General features: G+C 39.6%; 1 protein-coding gene across 2 annotated transcripts in view; it reads right to left on the reverse strand.

The window, feature by feature from the left end:
• Nucleotides 1-19,532, reverse strand: part of Nr3c2 (nuclear receptor subfamily 3, group C, member 2) — a 338,685-nt gene that overhangs the window by 147,593 nt on the left and 171,560 nt on the right. For both annotated transcript variants that reach the window (XM_005400874.2, XM_005400875.2), the window contains exon 3: nt 13,325-13,464. In XM_005400874.2, the coding sequence (XP_005400931.1) occupies nt 13,325-13,464 (140 nt within the window). The remainder of the gene's footprint in view (nt 1-13,324; nt 13,465-19,532) is intronic.

The following is a 19,532-nucleotide window of genomic DNA, read 5'->3' on the forward strand; positions in this document are numbered from 1 at the left end:
TTTCCAGTTTATTTTACAGAGAATGTGTTCACGGCTCAATAGAGGTAAATTTTTCCTCCTAAAATAACATCTTTTTTGTTCATGTCTCTTCTCCATGGGTCACTACTATAAATTACAACTTAGTCTGATAAAGAAAATAACTATCATTATCTGCAAACTCCAATTTTCTGCCTAGTGACTCGAGTTCTACTGTGAGAAATAATGTAAAAAGGAAATCTTTCCTGCTTCCATTTGATTTCTGCAGGATTTCTATCACTGTGCTGAAAAGACGCAAAGTTAATTCTTAAGGCTGCATATGATTATGCCGGTTTTATAGGTAATTCTCAAAATACAGCAGATGCTTTTAAAAAACACATGCTGCTGAGGATGGAGGCCAGGGTGGTATCCAAGGGCCTCCTTTCTGTGTGCTAGCGGGCATGGTCGCTGAGCACATCCACCGCCTTATCCATAGGAAGCACTCAACAGATGCCGGATTGAATGAATGTATCTTGTTTCTGCCTGGCTCCGTATGGTGGGCTCTGGGGTTGCTTCTCCTTCCATTTCCAGGGACTGCTCTATCTCCAATTGGCTCCAGCTCTGCTTGTACTTCCCTCTTCAACTCTTCTTCCCGGCACCTATTCCTGGCTAGATTTTCTATGTTCTGAAGCTGGCTGTTAATTTTTCGGGGACGTTTGACCTCAGTCACTATCACAGCGCTATTCTCTGAGATGCTGGTTAAATTAGGCAAAGGTCAGCTATTTCAGTGTCTCTGGGATGCAACAGAATATCCTCAGTGTTAAGTATAAGCAATTATAGCACCTGAAGCTCTTCAAATAAACCCTAATCAGATGTATCTGAAACACGTTTAATTTACAAAGCTGAAAGGAAAGGTGGTTTGCAGGATTTTTTGATCTAATATTTAGTAATGGCATTTCTAGAAAACCTTCAACTGTTCTCTTTTTAAAAAGAGTTATTTTTATTTAAGAGTTCTATTTAATGGTTATTAATTCCACTCATCCTTATTTATTTTTAACATGATGTCAGTTCCTACTGGATAGTAAGAAGCAAAACAAAACAATTAGTAGTTATATAATCCAGCAATATCAAATTACAGAGCCTGCTTACTGAGAAAATGCTGAGGTGCAGGTCGATTTAAAAAAAATCAACCTAGACTAATTCTGTGCTGGTTTTCCAATTAAGTTGTTCAACAAGAGTGGGAGGGTAGGAGAATGCAATGTGTTTTAGAAATCTTTACAGTTAATTAAAGATAAAAAAGGAAGTAAGAAGTAGTTGTGATCTTCCAAATTGTTTAAGACCTAGAAAAAGCACTAAAACTGTCTTGAGTTTTCTGTAATTTTTACATTTTTCTTCCTTCCATCCAAATATTTAACATGCACATGAAGTGGCTGTAGTTTAAATATTTCATATTTTATTGAGGACCAATGTGTAACAATTAAATTCTGAAGGGGAAGAAAATGTTTTGGGAGGTTTATTAAGCAATTCTTTATTATTTCTAATATGGTTTAAATCTACATGTGCTTATTTTTATCTTTCTAACACTGACATGGGTGGGGAAGATAATTTTAAATTTTATTTTCTGTACAGGAGAGGAAATAGACATTCAGTTACTTGCACTGTCTCAGAATGGATAATGCCACTCTGCACACTCTCCATAAAAATAATATTGAAATCTATGCTGGCGATGATTACACAGCATCTTTCTGGTGCTCGGTTAAGATTCAAATTGTTTGGAAGTAAAATAGCAGCAGTAGTAAATGGCTTCTACGAGGGAGGCATGAATCTCCAAAATCAAGTTTTGCTTTTTGTTTCTCACTTGGAGAAAAAAATAAAATGAACAAAAGGATCAAGAGGAAAAAGCAAGTGTTTGCTCCCCCTTTCTTTGTTTCAAATTCAATAGTTTTCATTCCATTAAACAAACAAACAAAGATAATGTAATGAAGTCTACTTTATCTACAGTGTAGCATATCATTAAAAATCTACAAAATTTCTAAACACCTCACACCACCTGCTCCTCAGCTGATTTGCTGTAAGTGATCAATCGTGATGAGATCTCCATTCTCGTTGATACAGGCTGATGCTCTTCCAGATTTGTATTCTTTGATCTTTTTTGCATTACCTCCTGTTTTTAATGGTAGAAAAGTAAAACAAACCACTTTAATAAAGGCGTATTATATTTCAAATGTCAGAGATTTAATGGAACGAAAGACTTCATGAAAAATATGGAAGGCTTCTTAGATGTGTAAGACTAAAGATCTTATACCGGAAAGAAGAAAATAAATTCCTTGCTCCTGCTTAGGGGTCATTTTTTATGATGCAAGACAGACGAGTTTGCTATTAATGAGTGACAGAGCACATCTAGGAAGGTGATGCTCCTGGAAATATGCTACAGCATTTTAAAAAAGAGTTTCAAATAATGCTCATCTGAGGGCAAAGTGGAAATGACTGTATTACTTTGTGACAGTTATGAGTCTCACTCCTCGGTATTAATGTGTTCTTCTCCTATGTGGATTTGGCCTATGGCAGTGGTGGGGAACCTATGGCACACACGCTGCAGCGGGCTGTCTGTTATCACTGAAAGCTCTAAAAGGTTGGCCATTGCTGGCCTTTGGTACCGGAAAAGTGAGGGGGAGACACACATGGAGAAGGGGATAAGAGGGCAAAGACACACGCAGATGGTTTTAAGATAACCTCAGGTGGTTCTGAAGACTTTTTTTGTGAAATAAGAAGTTTTCTGCCCACTTTTTAGCCTCAGAAAGCAATCACTGAGTGATTAGGAAGCCGGGGCAAAGCTCTGGGGAAAACGTGTGTAGTTTACATGTGTCTGCTTATCTCTAACATAATCCTTCAGCCTCTACCTCTTTCCTATGTGAGGTGGGGACAGGGAATGGAGATACCAAGAAAACAAAAAATATTCCACACAACATATGCATTTAAGCGCCAAAGATTACAGGAAGAACTAAGGGGTCTTGAAAGACTGGTGTTTTTCTCGTTTGCCACAGAATTCCTCAGCCTTCCCAATCATGAACAGCTTCGTATTGTGGTTCCCTGCTGGGTCGCAGCTGCAGACATCTTCACGTGGTGCCTGTACTATCAGGAGTAACAGCCGGGCAGGTCCCTCTGGTGGTCTCCGTCCTAGGCAGGCCTGTCCTGCTGGAGCCGACAGTCCCACACCTCGCTAGCTTTCAGATTCATCCCATACCTTGCTGTCCACGGCCCACGTGGCCACGGCCGCCGCTGCCATCTGGCTCTGCAAGCCAAGCTACTGCCAAACTGCCTAATACCGCACTGTGGTTTATTTTAAAACTCCCAAGAAAACACTGCCAGGAAAAGAGGGAACTTTTTCAAAATTTTGTCTCTCCGCTTTTCCATTCCTCTCTACCCGGACCACCTCTTCCCTTGTGGAGGAGTAATCCCTATGGCCTTGATAACTGCAAAGTCCACTCCTCTGCACTTCGCTCACAACATTTCCTTCCCGTCTCTGTCAAAGATTTGCCATCAGCTAAGAAGCCATCCCGGAGTCCTGCCTGCCCTTCCTCCTCGCTCTACAGTCTGGCCTCCCCTTCAATAAGACTAATTCCTTCTGAAGCCGGACCCTTTCTTCCTTCCATCATCCACAATCCCATCTCTGTTGGCTTCTCCTTCTCTAGGCCATACCCTTCAGGGGACCCTGCACAGCACCAAGAGACAGAAGAGCCGAAGCCACTGTGTTGATATTCTACCATAAAGAACTTTATAACTTTATAACTCTCTGTAGTTAAGAAAGGGCGCTTAAGAATTCTCATTCTAGTTGTGGGGCCTGGAATCCAGGGTCTTTGTTCAGTCTGTATCTCTGTCTCCTGGCCATGGTCCTACTCTTGTCAGCTTAGACTTCCTGGAGATTCTATCTGGTCAAGTGGATGTCCTCAGACTCATTTCTCTAGCTTTCCATCCAAACCATCTTCCTTCCAGGTCAACCTAAATGCCCGGCCACCCTTTTCACCTTCTAGTGCTCTATTTTGGCATTCGATTGCAGTCAATTTAGCAATTTTCATTTTCAGCGTCCAATCATTCCCAAAGATATCCAATCATATAAGTTGCGCAACCCTAATTACAGCATAAAAGCAAGAGCCGAGAGAGGAGCTCTGTGTCCTTGTCTGTTTGGTACAGTTCTGCACCATGAGGCATGAAGCAGACCTTAAAGAACTCAAGAGACAGGAGCTTTCAGGTTTGCATGGAGAAAACCTTTCTCCCAGCTGTTCTCTGAGCCTGATATATCTAATTTCTATCACATACAGGAAATGAAACACAGGAAGATAAGAACTTTTAAGGTTTAGATTAATACCAAGATGTTAAAAAGATACTTTAGGATGGTAATGGTCATTTTTTTTTTTTTTAAGGATGAAGTTCACCCCATAAGAAAAATAGTGACTACCCAATTTCTTTCCCATTAGGACAACAGGAATTCAAATTAGAGTTTCATCTTGGAATGGCTGCTAGTTAATTATTTAGAGTATAGCAAGATAACTATTAAATTGTAATATGTTTTTCCAAAGTATTCTAAAGCCAGAGCTTTCGCTCTACTTTTTTGATGGGTAAAAATAGTTGGAATCTGATATAAACCTGAGAAGCAAGACTGCTTGTATGTTAAGTACATAGAGTCCCAGCGCTGGGGATATCTGGGTTCAAATCCCAGCTCTGCTACCTCCTCCTTTGGGTTCCCTTGAACAAGTGATCTGCCTCTTCTATGCCTCAGTGGACTCTAAGGTGAGGCTGGACAATAATTTAGCTCTTTCACAGGATGACTGTAAGGATTAAAATGAAAACACAGAATAAAGGGGTTGGCACAATGAGCTCAATACATTTATTTTTAAGATTTTAAAAATCAGACCAGTAAGCCTTGTTTATAAGTCAATGTGTTCTATGTCACAACTGCTTTGAGATTTCAGATTCAAAGATAATTCCTTTCTCAATGCACAAAACATAGGTTCAGGAACGTTGTTATGAGGACTGGGGGTGTAGCTCAGTGGTACAGCATCTGCTTAGCATGTATGAAGCCCTGAATTGCACACACACACACACACACACACACACACACACACGCACACGGCTCTTTTGTTAAGAGGAATAAATACATGAGGAAATATTTGCACAGTGCCCGGCACTTGATAAGTGCTCAATAAATAGTAATTATTATGACAGGAGCCACTGGTCAACAGAACAAACCATTATTTTCAGCACTGCTCCTTAAACATATGTCAAAATATTTTATTAGTGGCAGTGGGACAGTTACTTTTGAAATCTCAGGTTATAATTCACGAGGAAGGGACAGGTACATTAAAACTAAAGTAGCTGAGGACATTTTTATGATAAACAGGCAGTTTCCTAAACAGTTTTAAAAAGAACTTTGTAAGTCAGATGACATCACTGTCTTGGGGTTGGGCTAGTTGCTAGAAAGTTAGAAGCCAAGCGAGAGGCTGGCAGGGCACACACTTTCTGGTCCTCCATAGCCCTGGAACTATTTCGCTCTTTCTCATCTTTCCTTTCTCCTGCTTTATGTTGCATGGATCCTATTTCTTTTTACAATTAAGAATTAAAACAGTGTATGATCTATTTGTATAAAGAAATAAAGAGAATAAGTGACGTGCCTCATAATCCTACAGGTTTCTTAACTCAAAGAAATGATAACGATTTAAGGAGATGGAAATATTGATTACCTTGATTTCATCATGAAGTGCTGCATACACGTACCGGGATATCACACTGTACCTTATAAACGCATACAATTAAAAACTATTTGTCTAAGTCAAGTCCAGACCCAACTGCTTACAGTTCTTTGACTTTGCATAAATTATTCAAATGCTCTGAGCTGCAGATTTTAATATGTGTATAATACTAGTTTCTTGGTTGTTTTAAAAATTAAATGGTTAGGACTTAGCATGATCATCCCTGATGTACAGTAAGCATTCAGCGGATAATTGCCACATTAGTAGTATTGGATAGTGCTCGTTACGGTTTAGATCTACAACCGCCCCCCCCCTCCCCCATGTCTCACCTTGGGAACTCGGGCCTGCCTAGGTGAGGTGGGCCACTGAGGATATGACCTTGAAGGGTATTCTCCTGTTCCTAGCTCCTCTCTTCTCTCTCTGCTTCTTGGCTGCCATACAGAGAACAGTTTTCCTCTGCCACGCTGTCCTGCTATGCTGTTTCTGACTTGGAGCCTGCAGACCATGGACTGAATTCTTTGAAACTGTGAGGCAAAATAAACCTTAGCTCCTTTACATTATAAATGTCACTGACAGAAAAATGGCTAATACAGTACTACTTTGTAGCTTTTTGTAATATAAACTGGAAATGCCCTAAACCATAAATTACAAATAATGACGTGTGTATCTCACAGTATTTTTAAATTCATGAATTTGTTAGAAATGTGTTATGGTTGATACATTGTGTCAACTTGGGGAGTCTAGAGGTTTGGCTAAGTGACTCAGCAGGAAGCCAGGGTGCTTACTTTGTCTGCACCCTGAGCCTGTGGAAGAGGAGGGCATGGAGATTATGTGAGAGCTACATGCCCCTTAGGTGGGGGTAGCCTGTTTAGGATGTAAGGGAGGGAAAGAGGCTGCTTGCCGCCACTCCTCCCTTTTGCTCTGGTTGCTTTGCTGTTCGGCTGCCATTCCCCCTTTGCTCTTGTTGCTTTGCTATCTTCTGCCTCGGAGCCAACCAAGTATGGACTGAAACCTCCACAAACTGTGAGCTAAATAAACCTTTTCTTCCTTCATTTTGGGCATTGGGTATTTTGTCTCAGCAATGAGAGAAAAGTAACCAAGACAAAATGTTACACCTGACATTTATTCTCCTTTTTAGCTGCCACTCTCTATTGTTATTTCTTGTTGCTTCACACATTTGCATTATTTTCTTGGTCCATGAAGGTGCTTGAGTTTGTGTTGCACTGGTTTTAAACTTCATTTTAATGCATGGAAATCTATGAGCTGCTTGGTTTTATTTCTGGGACAGGAAAACAGCTGTAAATAAACACATAAATATGGGGAATGCTTTAACAACTACTTCCTGTGCTTCTGATTTATATTATTCAAATATGCCACATAAAGTGCACCTTGATTTAAAATGTTCAACGACCAGAAGCTCTCTTCAGATAATACTAATTTACCTTTTTAGCTCACACGTCGCTATGTCACATTATTTTCCAGTACATTAATTTAACTATTTCTTCCTCCAACCTATTTTCTAGTCCAGAAAAACAGACAAATAGCACGGCAACAGAAACAAGATGAATCCTATATCCATATATTAGTTATCAAACCATCAGCAAATGTTGCTTGAGCCCGCCATGTATTAACAGGGCATTGCCCCAGCACTGGTTAGTGGTTCAAATTCCTGTCACCTCATGTTTGATTCTGTGCCCTCGGTAGGTGCAGATTCCATAACAATCAAGCATCAGGATGAACTTGCAAACAAATCTGAGACTGCAAATTGCACAACTAATATGAGAAGTTCAATAAGACCCTTAACAGCCCAACACCAAGTTAGTAAGTCTTTGTTGTGTACAACTTGGAGAAGGAAAGAAAGAGACAAATTACCCACACACATACGCCATTCACACAGTGTCCTAGATTAAAGTTCCCCAGGGCTCTAAGCTTGGCCTCCCCGTCTCTATAAATACATATTCCTTGGGCCAATGTCTCTACTTTCATGGGTGATAGTTCCACAGTCTTTACTTTCAATCTTGCCTTTTACCTCAAGCTTCAGTGTGAAGACACTTCCTCTCTCAAATTTCACACACAGGCAACATGAAATTGTTTCTGGAGCCATGTGCTGACTGCTTGTCCTTATCTCCTCTCGCCATGGCCAATTCTAATCTTTCTAGATTCAGTCTGGGGGTCAATTCCTGGAGAAGCCTTCCATGACCTTCCAGGGTCGCCTAAATGTCATGGCTCCCTGTGTTTCTATAGCAACCAACCAAAGCGCTATCAGAAACCTGGACAACCATTTGCCATTAATATTAAAGGGTAATGCTTATGTAAAGAAGAAAAGAGTGTTCATAAAAACTGCAGTTATAACCTACTGAGTAGGTATTTATTGAAGCTCTTACAGTAAATAATTAGAGTCATGTTACTTGGTTCCTAATTTCTGGTAAAGAAGACCAAAACCTCAACTCAATTTAAAAATATCTCCTGAGAAAATCAGAAGCTCAGTCTGATGCCTCTGGATTTGCAGGTACCGCGGTAGTGACAATGGATTTGGTTGCACATTTACTTCCTGCATCTGCTGCCTGGGAGCAGCAGGGGCTGTGTTACTCCATTAACTGAAGACATCTGATAAACAGACATTAAATTAGTTCCTTGCTTTATCACTGCCTTAATTTAATCTTGACAGTTACAAGGGGCTAGCTACATTTGACTGGTTACATGTGCCATCCTGGTTTAGCATGTTCCCACTACATTGAGGTTCTCTACTTGCTGACACAATTACCTATATCCCCTTCGTGATACACACTTACATTCTTGCTCATAAACTTACACACACACAGTACGCTTAGGGATAATTTGGGTTTATGATATGGTGAGACATGCTTTGCTCTGGACCCATTCGGTTCAGTCATTAATTTTAAAGAAGCAAAGAAAATTAACTCTTCATCAAACATAACATTTCCTTAAAAACACTTCTCCCACAGAATAAAAAAAAAATCTATAAATTTAATGGTTTTTACCTGAATGCCGAAAACTACTTGTGAGAGGCTTTGTTGTCGTCCTGTGCTGCATATTTGAGAAACCTTAAGATTTACTTGCAATTACATCTTCAAAGCAATTTCATTTCAAGAAACAGACTCGCAAGTCCCCTCCTTGGAGGGAAAGGGTGGGTATGGAAATAGACATGGCATGATTTGGCAGACCTTACCAAGATGGAGACTCCCAAGCCTAACAGGTCTGCTAACAAAAATATAAATCTAGCTGACTTTACGTAACAATGAACTCCCTTCCTCTTTTACAGCCTTATAACTGTTCAATGATTTGTGGTAGCTGAGTCTTTCAGACATTGCTCATATACTGTGTATCCAAAAAGGAAATTAGGTTATAAAATAGTGTGCTGAATCTAGTCAGCGCTGTTCATGGAAGGCTCACCGTATGAAATACAAGGGTGAGATGAAACAGTACTTTACAGTTGGAAAGAGACCGACAGAGTAGAAAACTTAGAAAATACAGATTAGAAGTCAAGAATTCTACATGCATTCTTGGACCAGTTTCATTGGTAATTTGTCAATCTGAGGGAAGTCCTTTAACCCTGATTGCTCCTCGGCCACAAAAGCATGTTCATGTGCATATTCAATAACTTCCTTGATGGCTACTTAATACCCTAGGCTTGTTGTGTGTTCAAGATAAGGCCCGGCTGGTGGCTATCAGTATGGAGACAATTTGTGTGACTTCCAAAGGTGGGACTGTCCTTAATCAGCTACAGAGGCTCATAAGGAAATCTCAAGAGGAGAAAATATTAACAGTCCAGCTGACATTGGAAAAGGTTGTCTAGCAACTTCTCACACCCTCTCTGCTCCCCACGGTCTCTAGTACACCCTTGGAGAGCCACTAGTCCAGAAGAATCTTGCCAACTTGAAAGGCAGCTCTACAGACATACAACGTAACCCAGGAAAAGTGGAGAAGAGCTAATGAAGAAAGGTGAAGACAACAACGAAGACCCAGCAAGGTGAACAATCATTTTCACCATCTCTCTGCACAGACATTAACAGGGAATATCTGCATTTGTTCTTGGAGAGTAACAGTGAGCTCATATGTTGATGCCATTTTGCAACGTACAGCATGTGTTTTCATTTACATTCTCACAGTAATGTTAGGGTTGGGCAATACTATCTTTCCCATCTATAGACAAAAAACCAAGGCCCCAGTAAGTTGAATAATCTTGCCTTAATTGCACACCTAGTAAGTATTGCCAGAAATGAAAATCAGGTGGAGTCTAAAGCTAGTCCATTTTCCACCACAAGGGAGACATCTTAGAGTTTTTAAAAGTATATATACTTGTTCTTTCTTTTTAAGCAAACAGGGTCCTAAAAACCTTTAAGGCTAATAGGAGATTCAAATTTTGAAATAAAATTATAACTTTCCATTTGCAAGATATAATAATTAACTGATGGCACTGGCAAATAAGGATTTCTGGAAGAGAGTTTTAAGTGTCTTTAAACCAAATGTTTAACAAGAAAAGGAAGCATATATATTCATCCCATTAAACAGAACACAAAGAATAATTTCTAGTATAGCCAGCACTATACAAGTCATCAAGCCTCAGAGTAACATACTAGGCAGCATAAAACCTTCAGCTGGTAACTTGGAGGCCCTATCTGCTCTCTTATGATCATCCCCAGATCTTTCCTGGTGTTGTTAAGCTCTTTTTACTAAGAGCTGACTTGCCTCATTTCAGCTCCTCTGCACCTTTCCTCAGCTTGGAGTGCTCACTATTGTAATCTAAGAAGATGCTCAAGGATATCAAAGAAAATCAGCAAACAAACTTAGCAATACTCAAATATACAAACACACATACACACGTAGGCTGTGTTATACATACATGTGCACGCATATAAGGCTTCCAAACAATGTCTCCTTCATGCTTAAATTAATTTCCTTCATGATGACCCGCTAGGCAGGAAAGACTAACACATAGGGTGGAATTTTCATGAATGTGAGACTGAATTAGCAAAACAGAAAGAACAAACTACCAGACTGAACGTTCTGAGACTTTAGGGTTGGTGTACGTCTGGACTTGTAAGATTTAGTTCTAGGTCTAAGTTTGGCTTTACCAGATTTGATCCTAAATCTCTTCACCAAGAAAATGGGGATAAAAGAAATGACACTCAGACTTCATTACTGTGTGAAATGTGTGCTTCATGAAAAAGTTAACCATATTGTTCATTCCCAAAGCACTGTACACACATAGCCTTACTTCTCCCACATTTATTCTATCAGAATAAACAGTAAATAAACACAGACTACACAAGTATAAAAAGAGCTCTTTACTTGTATGAAATTTCTATTTTAAAATCTACAGCCTTTTCCATGTAGATGAATGCTAACAGTCAAATTCTCAAGTAACCAGGGAGCAAGCTATATTAATAAAAGTCTGAACAGACCTTCTTCAAGTTTCACCATCTAGTACTGATTGATCAGGTTGCCAGTGAAGGAAAAAGATGCACTGATATTTAAGCTTTTCTTTTATTTTTACCTGACTTGTTAAAAACAATGTTTTTTTCAAGTACTTCAACAGAAATTTAAACAATGCAAACTAAGCAAGAACTTCCGGGAAATTCTTTTGTAGAAGCAAAGAGGGTCAGATTCTGTACTTAGTGGGTACTGGCCTGAAGCTGACCGGAAGGTGGGGCGGGAGGGGGCTTCTGCTACCAAGTGCCGTACTCCACAGCACTTTATTCTTACATCTCACTTAATGTGCTCACCAATGAGAGCCTAGGAAGATGGGTTCTTATCCTGGAAGGTGCGGAGTGGCATCAGGAAGGTGCCCATAGTAAATGTCAACTATCTGTCATCTAGGGAGCCAATCACATAATTAAGGCAAGAGGGAAGAGGAGAAGGGATTAAAAATAGAACAAATTCAATACTGTACACATTTATTTTTCCTACTTCCTGAAAAGTCATCCTTCTGGTAACAGAACCCACGTGTCCTGAGGGGAAACTCCTCCCTATCCTTGGTCCAGATCGTTCTGCTTGTCCAACCCCAGCCAGAATAGCCCACCTCATTACTCGTGTGCATTCACCACAGTGGGAGCTACACACCATCTGAGGAGGCTGTCAGGGACTCTGACAGGAACCGCTAGGAATAATGGAGGCCTGGTGGCTGGCCGAGCGCCACTAGAACATGCACGAGGACAAAGTGAGAATAAAGCCAAACAAAGAGGAAATGGGACTGTGTTCTAATAACCTGGTATAACCATGACTTAGCCAAGAGTGGTGGTGCATGTCTGCAATCCCAGCACTCTGGGAGGCTGAGGCAGCAGGATCACAAGTTTGAGCTAAGCCTAAGCAATTTAAGTGACTTAGTCACTAAAGGTGGCTGAGAATGTGGCTCCAGGTGGAAGTTTTGGGTTCAAAACCTGGTGCTGAAGAAGGAAAAAACCCCACATAAACCACAACTTGCCCAAAGCAAAGCCTATGCTACCAAGTATACAGACTAACATTTTTTCTCTGGTGTTAAAGCCAGTTTGTGTCAAATTATTTGCTACCTGTTACCAAGAGGTGAGGTCCTGAGGCACAATTACTGAATTCCTACTAACCAGTTCAGTGTTTGGGGATGATCAAATACTGAGTAGCATAAGTAATGAATAAACACATAGTATAAGTTAAATAATGGAAAATCAAGCCTGGTGGCAAAGAAATAATTTCTTGGTTAGCTATCTTGTGGTCTCTGACAAAAGAAAAAAACATGAAACATTCAGTTTTCTGTTCTTTAAATCTCTGAGGCATTAATTCATCTCTCAGGAAACATTCCTGAGAAATAAATCTCAGGAGGTCTTCATGTATCGCTTCTCTGCGAACCTAAGTGTCACGGACACAATTATACCTCCACTAAGAGCAAAAGTTCCAATCATGCATACATCGTTTCCAACACAGATAAACCCATTTGGCCCAAGTCTGATATTAATTAGTTGCTTATAAGTGAAGAGGGGAAAAGACAAAAACAAACAACTATTTGTACTTAAGAAGAATGACTAGACGTCAGAAACAAACGCTGGCCCAAATGTATATGGTAAGGCTTGGGGAGGTGCTTCTCTCAAAACTTGTGTGCAAAGCTTCAGTACAAATAAAGACAGGACATAAATGAGGGCCTAGAGTCTGCAGTTACGAGGTGAAATTACTCTGTATGAAAATCACAACTTAAATCACAGATTGGCTCCCAATATTAAAGTTTTAATTACACACACACGCGCGCACACACACACACACTCAGAAAAGGCATTAGAAAAGGCATTAGAGATGATATCTAATAAAAATGCTGTTCTGGGTCAGGCAGTTAAATTTACAATGACACAGAATTATTTTTCTAAGTCTCTCTGAAAAACTCAAGGAACAAAAACAACATGAAGTCTTTTGGACTGGCTGATCTCTGCTTACAATTTCACCTTGTGCCTATAAAATATTGCTCAGTGGAAAATCTCCAGGCAGTTTTTTTGATAAGGCATTATGCTTATTCATCATGGATAGATTACATCAAAAATATTTTTGAAGAATTTTCCCATGAGGCTGGAAGGTTAACTGCACAAGTCAATGGCACACGAGAAAGAATGTGCAAAGGGAACACCCACACGAACATTTACCTTCCACTGCTCTTTTGAAGAAGACTTTGCAGCTGCCACAGGTCACTACCCCATAGTGACATCCTGAAGCCTCATCCCCACACACCAAACATATTTTGGAAGGTCTTGAGGATCCAGTAGAAACACTTCGTAAAGTAGAGCTGGGGAAAGAAATTAAGATTTCAATAACCACACTGGTATGGCACATTTAATATCCTGTTCAGTTCAGCTGAAAAATCAGTCAATAATCACAGATCAAAAATGAATTTGGCATATCAAGATCACATACTATGTGACTCAGTAAAACAAAGATAAAACCTTACCAACGGAGTAATACTATCAAGAATGGTGCAGCAAAACTTCTTCTTAAGTACTGAGAAATGCAAATCACATATTAACATTTCCTTCCCTATCCCTGTTTTTGAGACTCCCTCCACAAAAAAATCCAAAACGAAAAAAACCACCATTTTGGTGCTCTTGGAGGGAATTGAGAAAAATCTTGTACCAAAACATCATGGTAGTATTTGCTGTCCTCTGGCTGTAAATCAGAGAGATATGACAAGACTTGCCAATACTTTTTACTCAAGACTCAGATTATGTGTCTCATTTATGCTGGATATTTTAAAAACTCCCCTTTTAAAACAACTCACTAGGTAAAAAATTAATTTCTTGGCTTGATCCCAGCAATCCTTCCCTTCTTCGCTTTTGCATTTTTCCATGCTACCTTACATAGGTGTGTTTGATGTACTTCATTTTGCTTACTAATTTGAAAAGACACCGACAATGCTAAAACACAAAGTTATACAGAGTACATGTCTCAGGCATCTTTCAAGGTAAGAAACTGAAGGGCTCTATGAATTTAATTTTAAGGGATAAAGTAACTAACTGTGTAAACAACAATATCTTTAAATTCTCTTTAAGGGAACTCTTCCCTCGATATGTTATATATTACTTTGTTCATTTAGGGCAGGTTATAAACAAAATGTTGTAAATTCTAATAGGAAATCACATTTCCTGGACAGCTGAGGTTTATGCTGGGCATACTCCTTTGTTCACAGACCACATACACTGATAAAATATTTACCTATATAATAATGAGGAAATTAATGTAAAAACTCCAGCCTCTGCCCCAAAGTTAGTGGGGCCACAAATGCCCACTGTGTGGTGCAGGGTGAAATGGTGTCACACTGTGGGCTCAGCCACCCCGAAAACATATCTGAATGTGACAGCTGAACTGAGTTTTGAAGCATAATTAGGTGATAGCCGGACAAAGTGTGGGAGGTGAGGGGCAGATGCACAGTGGCTCAGAAAAATGCAAACTGGAGACCTTCAGAAAGCTTTAGTACAGTTCTGTATGTCACTACCACCTTACGGTCCGTGCTCCTGTCTTGGCTGGGTATTGTTGGCGTGTGTGGAGATTCACAGGAGAATACAGCAGTGCCCCAAATCATTATGGCACGGTGTCAGTTTCTGTTTTTCACATTAGTTAAAACATAGTAAAATCATGTATTTACAAACTGAGTTTAAATGTGTGAACTACCCTCTCACCAAACATAGCTGGAGGAACAAACTATCCAGCTGCTCAGAGCGCTGTACTGTGACTGCCTTACTAGAAAATGACTTCTTAAATCAAGGACTAAAACAATGTTCTCCAAAGTTGTTTCTCCTCCTGAGAAAAGTGCTCTTTATTATTTTTATTAGTGTCTTTTGACTTCTTTATAGCATTCAAAACATTGCATTTCAGCACCAGTGGCTTCTTTGACATATTAGCCGGTAAAACCCAATCCATACTCGGGCTGACTCATCGTACTCTTCAGAGAAACGCCGCAACTTTGCAAGTGTTTAGAAGATAACATAAAATCATCATTAAAATGTAACTGCTTTCTCACAATGACAAGGACATGTAGGGTTTTTATTCAACACTTTTGTGGGCCTTGGTCGTGGTCCTAATACTTAGTTCTTAGCTTCTTAGCTACAAAGCTCTTTGGCTGCCTGGCTGCATTCTCTGGAACCCTCCTCATTATTTATCCAAACTTACTTTCTTGGTGATCTCATCTATTATCCAGGCTTTAAAACCATCAATATGCTAGAGACTTCACAATGTTTATCTCCAGCCCAGACCTCTCCCTAGAACTGCACACCTATATATACATACTTGCACACCCGCCATCCCCATTTGAGTGTCCAATATATACAGCAAAGTCATTATATCTAAAACTATGCTGATCATACATCCTCTTCTCTCAGATCCTGGCCCCCTCCTCTCTTTATTTCCTAGCCACCACGAGGTGAACAGATTTCTTCCACTATGGGCCAGAAGGACCATGAACAGAAATCTGTGCAACTATGAGCCCAAATTAACCATTTCCTCCTTTAAGTTGATTATCTTAGATTTGTAGCCATAGTTGATGGACACTAACTCAGGACCCAATAAACACTTGGGCAAATGAGGGATCAGATAGCTAGCATCTTCTCAAGAGTCACTACAACCCCATCTCATCAATTCTGACGTCCCACTGCAGTTCTGGTGTAAAGGAATATGATTCATCTTTACACATCTGGAGAGTGACAAGCATGTAGCTGGATCAAACTGAGAAGTCAAGAAGCAAATCAACATTAGAAAGATGCATTGTGAAATCTAGATTAGAACAATAAATTTGTTAGCTTTCTAGATCAGAGCAAACATTAATTCTTCCCTTGTGTTCACTAAGATCTTTTAACAATAAAACAGTGAACTTACCTTTCTGTACCTTTTGGTTTTTCTACTGCTTTACAATGTCGCGTGTATTTCTCAGGCCCTTGTGCATCTCTGTGATTACTAACTTCAGAGTTCTACCGTTAGCCACTCTTTTTGTCATTCCTGCACTCTCTCCCTTAGTGATCTCATGCACTATCTGTTTCTAAGGACTCTCATGTGAATGACTTTCCAAATCTCAATAACCAGCTCCTCTACCCTCCTCCAATCTTCTAATTTTATGTTATCCCCTCCTATACATAACTTCCTTGATTCTCCATTCTCTTAGCTTTTTAAACATACCATGTACAAAACTGCATTTACTTTCTTTTTTCTGGGTTTCAATATTCCAGAGATTTCAATATTCCAGAGAGTACTACAATCTGCTAACTACCCAGACTCACCGCTGTACAACTGTCCTTGTATTGGAATAGGTTCAGCGCCCCAGCGGATGCCTGAAATCATGCACAATACCAACTCTAGATACTATGCTTTCTCCCACATGTTCTACAATGTTGCCATATATCACTGGAGTTAATCTATCCTCTGATATTTTATGCCCTTTGCATCACTATTCTACTGCTTGGGGCCATTATTAAGTAAAATAAGGGTTTCTCGAACACAAGCATTGAGTTACTGTGACAGTCAATCTGCTGCGATGCCTATTGACAAATGGAGGGGGGTATTGTATACAGTGTGGATACGCTGGACAAAAGAGTGAGCATAACCCAGGAAGCGTAACCCTGTTCTATTTAGAACAGTATGCAATTTAAATCTTATCGTTATTCTTGGAGATCTCCATTCAATATTTTCAGACCATAGCTAACTGAAAATGGGGCAGGCAAGACTGCAGATAAGCAGAGACTCCTGTACTCTTCAACTATTCAAGCTAATTAGTTACCAAGTACTGTTTGTTTCAGCTTTGCAAATTCATGTGACTTCTCTGCACCATTCCAGGTTGGCAATCTTGGTTTAAGCACTGGTACTTCATAATGATCCTCACATATCTCTGGCCTCCCTTCTCTGTAATTCATTCTAGAATGACTGACAAATTCAATGATGACTGTTGACTATATTACCTTCATGCTCAGAGACCTTAATTGTCCATACTGAATACCCTCTTCCTTCATTGACCTTCTCTGCCATGGTCTCCTCATAATGTCTAGCCTTATGTCCAGCATGTGTCAGTATTCCTATTTAAGCATCTGGTCAACCACTGAGCATTTCCTCTCCCCATTCCCACTTATGGAAAACCTATCCATTCTTAAAGGGCTCCAATGTCCTCCTGGCAAGCCATTCCCCCTTCTCTTAAACTCCTCAGCATTTTGTGATACTGTCTTTCCACAAATATCATTTTTGACTTTGCATTAGTGACCTGTGCATATATCCTAAACCCTTAAGGGCAAAAAGCCTTATCATATGGATCTCTGTGCTTCCACTGCCGTTAGCCATGTGCTGGTACTATTTATTGAATGAGTGAAACCATACTCATAATCTCATTATAGTAGAACACAAATCCACAGAGGGCAATTTTACAGAAGGTAAATTAATCAGGTCAAGGTTATAGGTTCAATTCCCATACACTTCATTTAACTTTGCACAGAGGGGAAAAAACCCAGGGACATAGACTCTTCTCAAAAGCTCAGCCAGCTGTCTCATAAACATATGCCCCATGAAAACAAAAGACAGTCCCAAAGTGTGGATAGGTTTGGAAAACCCTAGTTTGTACTGATTGATACCTTATTGTGTTCCTTTGAAACTGAAGAATGGCATGTGCTTGGGAAGTGATAGATATCCAGCTTCAAGAAGTACATTTCTACATTTTACAAGAGAGGGAAGGAGGATGTGATGAGGGGAGGGGGACAGATCCTACACTTATTTCTTAGACACTGAGTGTATTACTGAATGGAAAGCACACCCAATGATCTGTGTGTTATAATTTGTCTCTAAAGGATAATCAAGTTGTCAAATTTCTATATGGGAGATGAGACCCACACTGTAATGTCAAGCACGCAGAGGTCAAAAGCAGGACAGGAGGCCTGGGTTCTAGCTCTAAACATGCATTACTGGTAAAACATTAGCAAAATGCGCTGTGTTGAGTTGTGATTGTCACAATAAAATAAAGAGGATGAAATGATGATGTTAAGACTCTTTCCAAGATAGCATTCCAAGAAACAGCTACAAAAGCTAAATGGGAGAGCCCATCAGGATCGAGTTTAATACAAATTAAGTTTCATGCTCAAATTAAAGATAGTATATTATAGCTGGGTGTGGTGGTGCCTGCCTGTAATCCCAATACTTAGGGGGGCTGGAGCAGGAGGATCATAAGCAGAAGCCTCACTTGGGCAACTGAGGCCTTGTCTCAAAAAGTAAAATGAAAAGGGCTAGGAATGCAGTTCAGTGGTAGGGTATCCTTATGTTTGATCGCCAGTACCTCAAAAAAAAGTATGTATATGAACATACATAGTAAATAACCATTGCTTGATCTGGATCAAACAAAAAATATTAAAAAAATAATTATTTTAGATACGCTAGTTATATGGCACCAACAATCTTTTCTTGAATATACTGGATCATATCTGTGCCAATTTTTGTTAAATTTATATGTAAATATATTCAATAAAATGACAGTCTACCTCTCAAAACCCACTTTAATATTGATGATCTGAAAGCATTACTCAAACTGATCCTTTCTGGTCTTGGAATCAAAGAAGCATTGTTCACAAAAAGAACATTTATTAACTGACAGAGGACATTCTTGCGATTTCATGTCTATGTTAAGATATTCTACAGCAAAAAATGAATGAACACGGTATTTCCATTTATAAAGAGAACATCTCTTTCAGGAAAACACAAGTAAATTGCAACCATTTTCAGGGCCAAATATAAGAGACTGAATATAAGAGACTGAAAAGGTCAGGCATGGCGGCGCTCAACTGTAATCCCAGCACTTGGGAGCATGAGGCAGGAGCCCTAAGTTCTAGGTCAGCCTGGACTACGTAGTGAGTTCTAGGCTGGCCTGAACTACATAGAGACTATGTGGGGGACGGAGTTTGAAAAGATTTATCAGAGGTATGTGTTGACTTTCTTCACAGTTGAAAGGGGTTATACCAGACAGTCATCAAATGCAAAATATGCTTTTCCCTGAAAGGGTTGACTGTGTAGGGAGGAGCAATAAGAAGCTATTTAGAATGTTACTTTTATTGATCAAAAACATTACTGTCAAAATGGACTCATGAAGTATCTATGACGCACTATGTCATTGCAGGAATTACCCATATGTAAAACTGTCTTTCTCCTCTTTACAATAATTGCATAATAAAGCAGTGATTGATCTACTTTCAGTGATCAGAAATTCTTCATATAAACATATGTTTCAATTATTAAACTCGTTCATTAAACAAACCTATGTTTAGACTATCATGTAACCAAATGTAAGTGTCTATCCCCACTGCCCCGACCAGCTAAAGCTTATCTTCCCTATGTTTAATCAAT

This window comes from Chinchilla lanigera, unplaced genomic scaffold (genome assembly GCF_000276665.1).
Source record: "Chinchilla lanigera isolate Chin_1 unplaced genomic scaffold, ChiLan1.0 scaffold00070, whole genome shotgun sequence".
Lineage (NCBI taxonomy): Eukaryota > Metazoa > Chordata > Mammalia > Rodentia > Chinchillidae > Chinchilla > Chinchilla lanigera.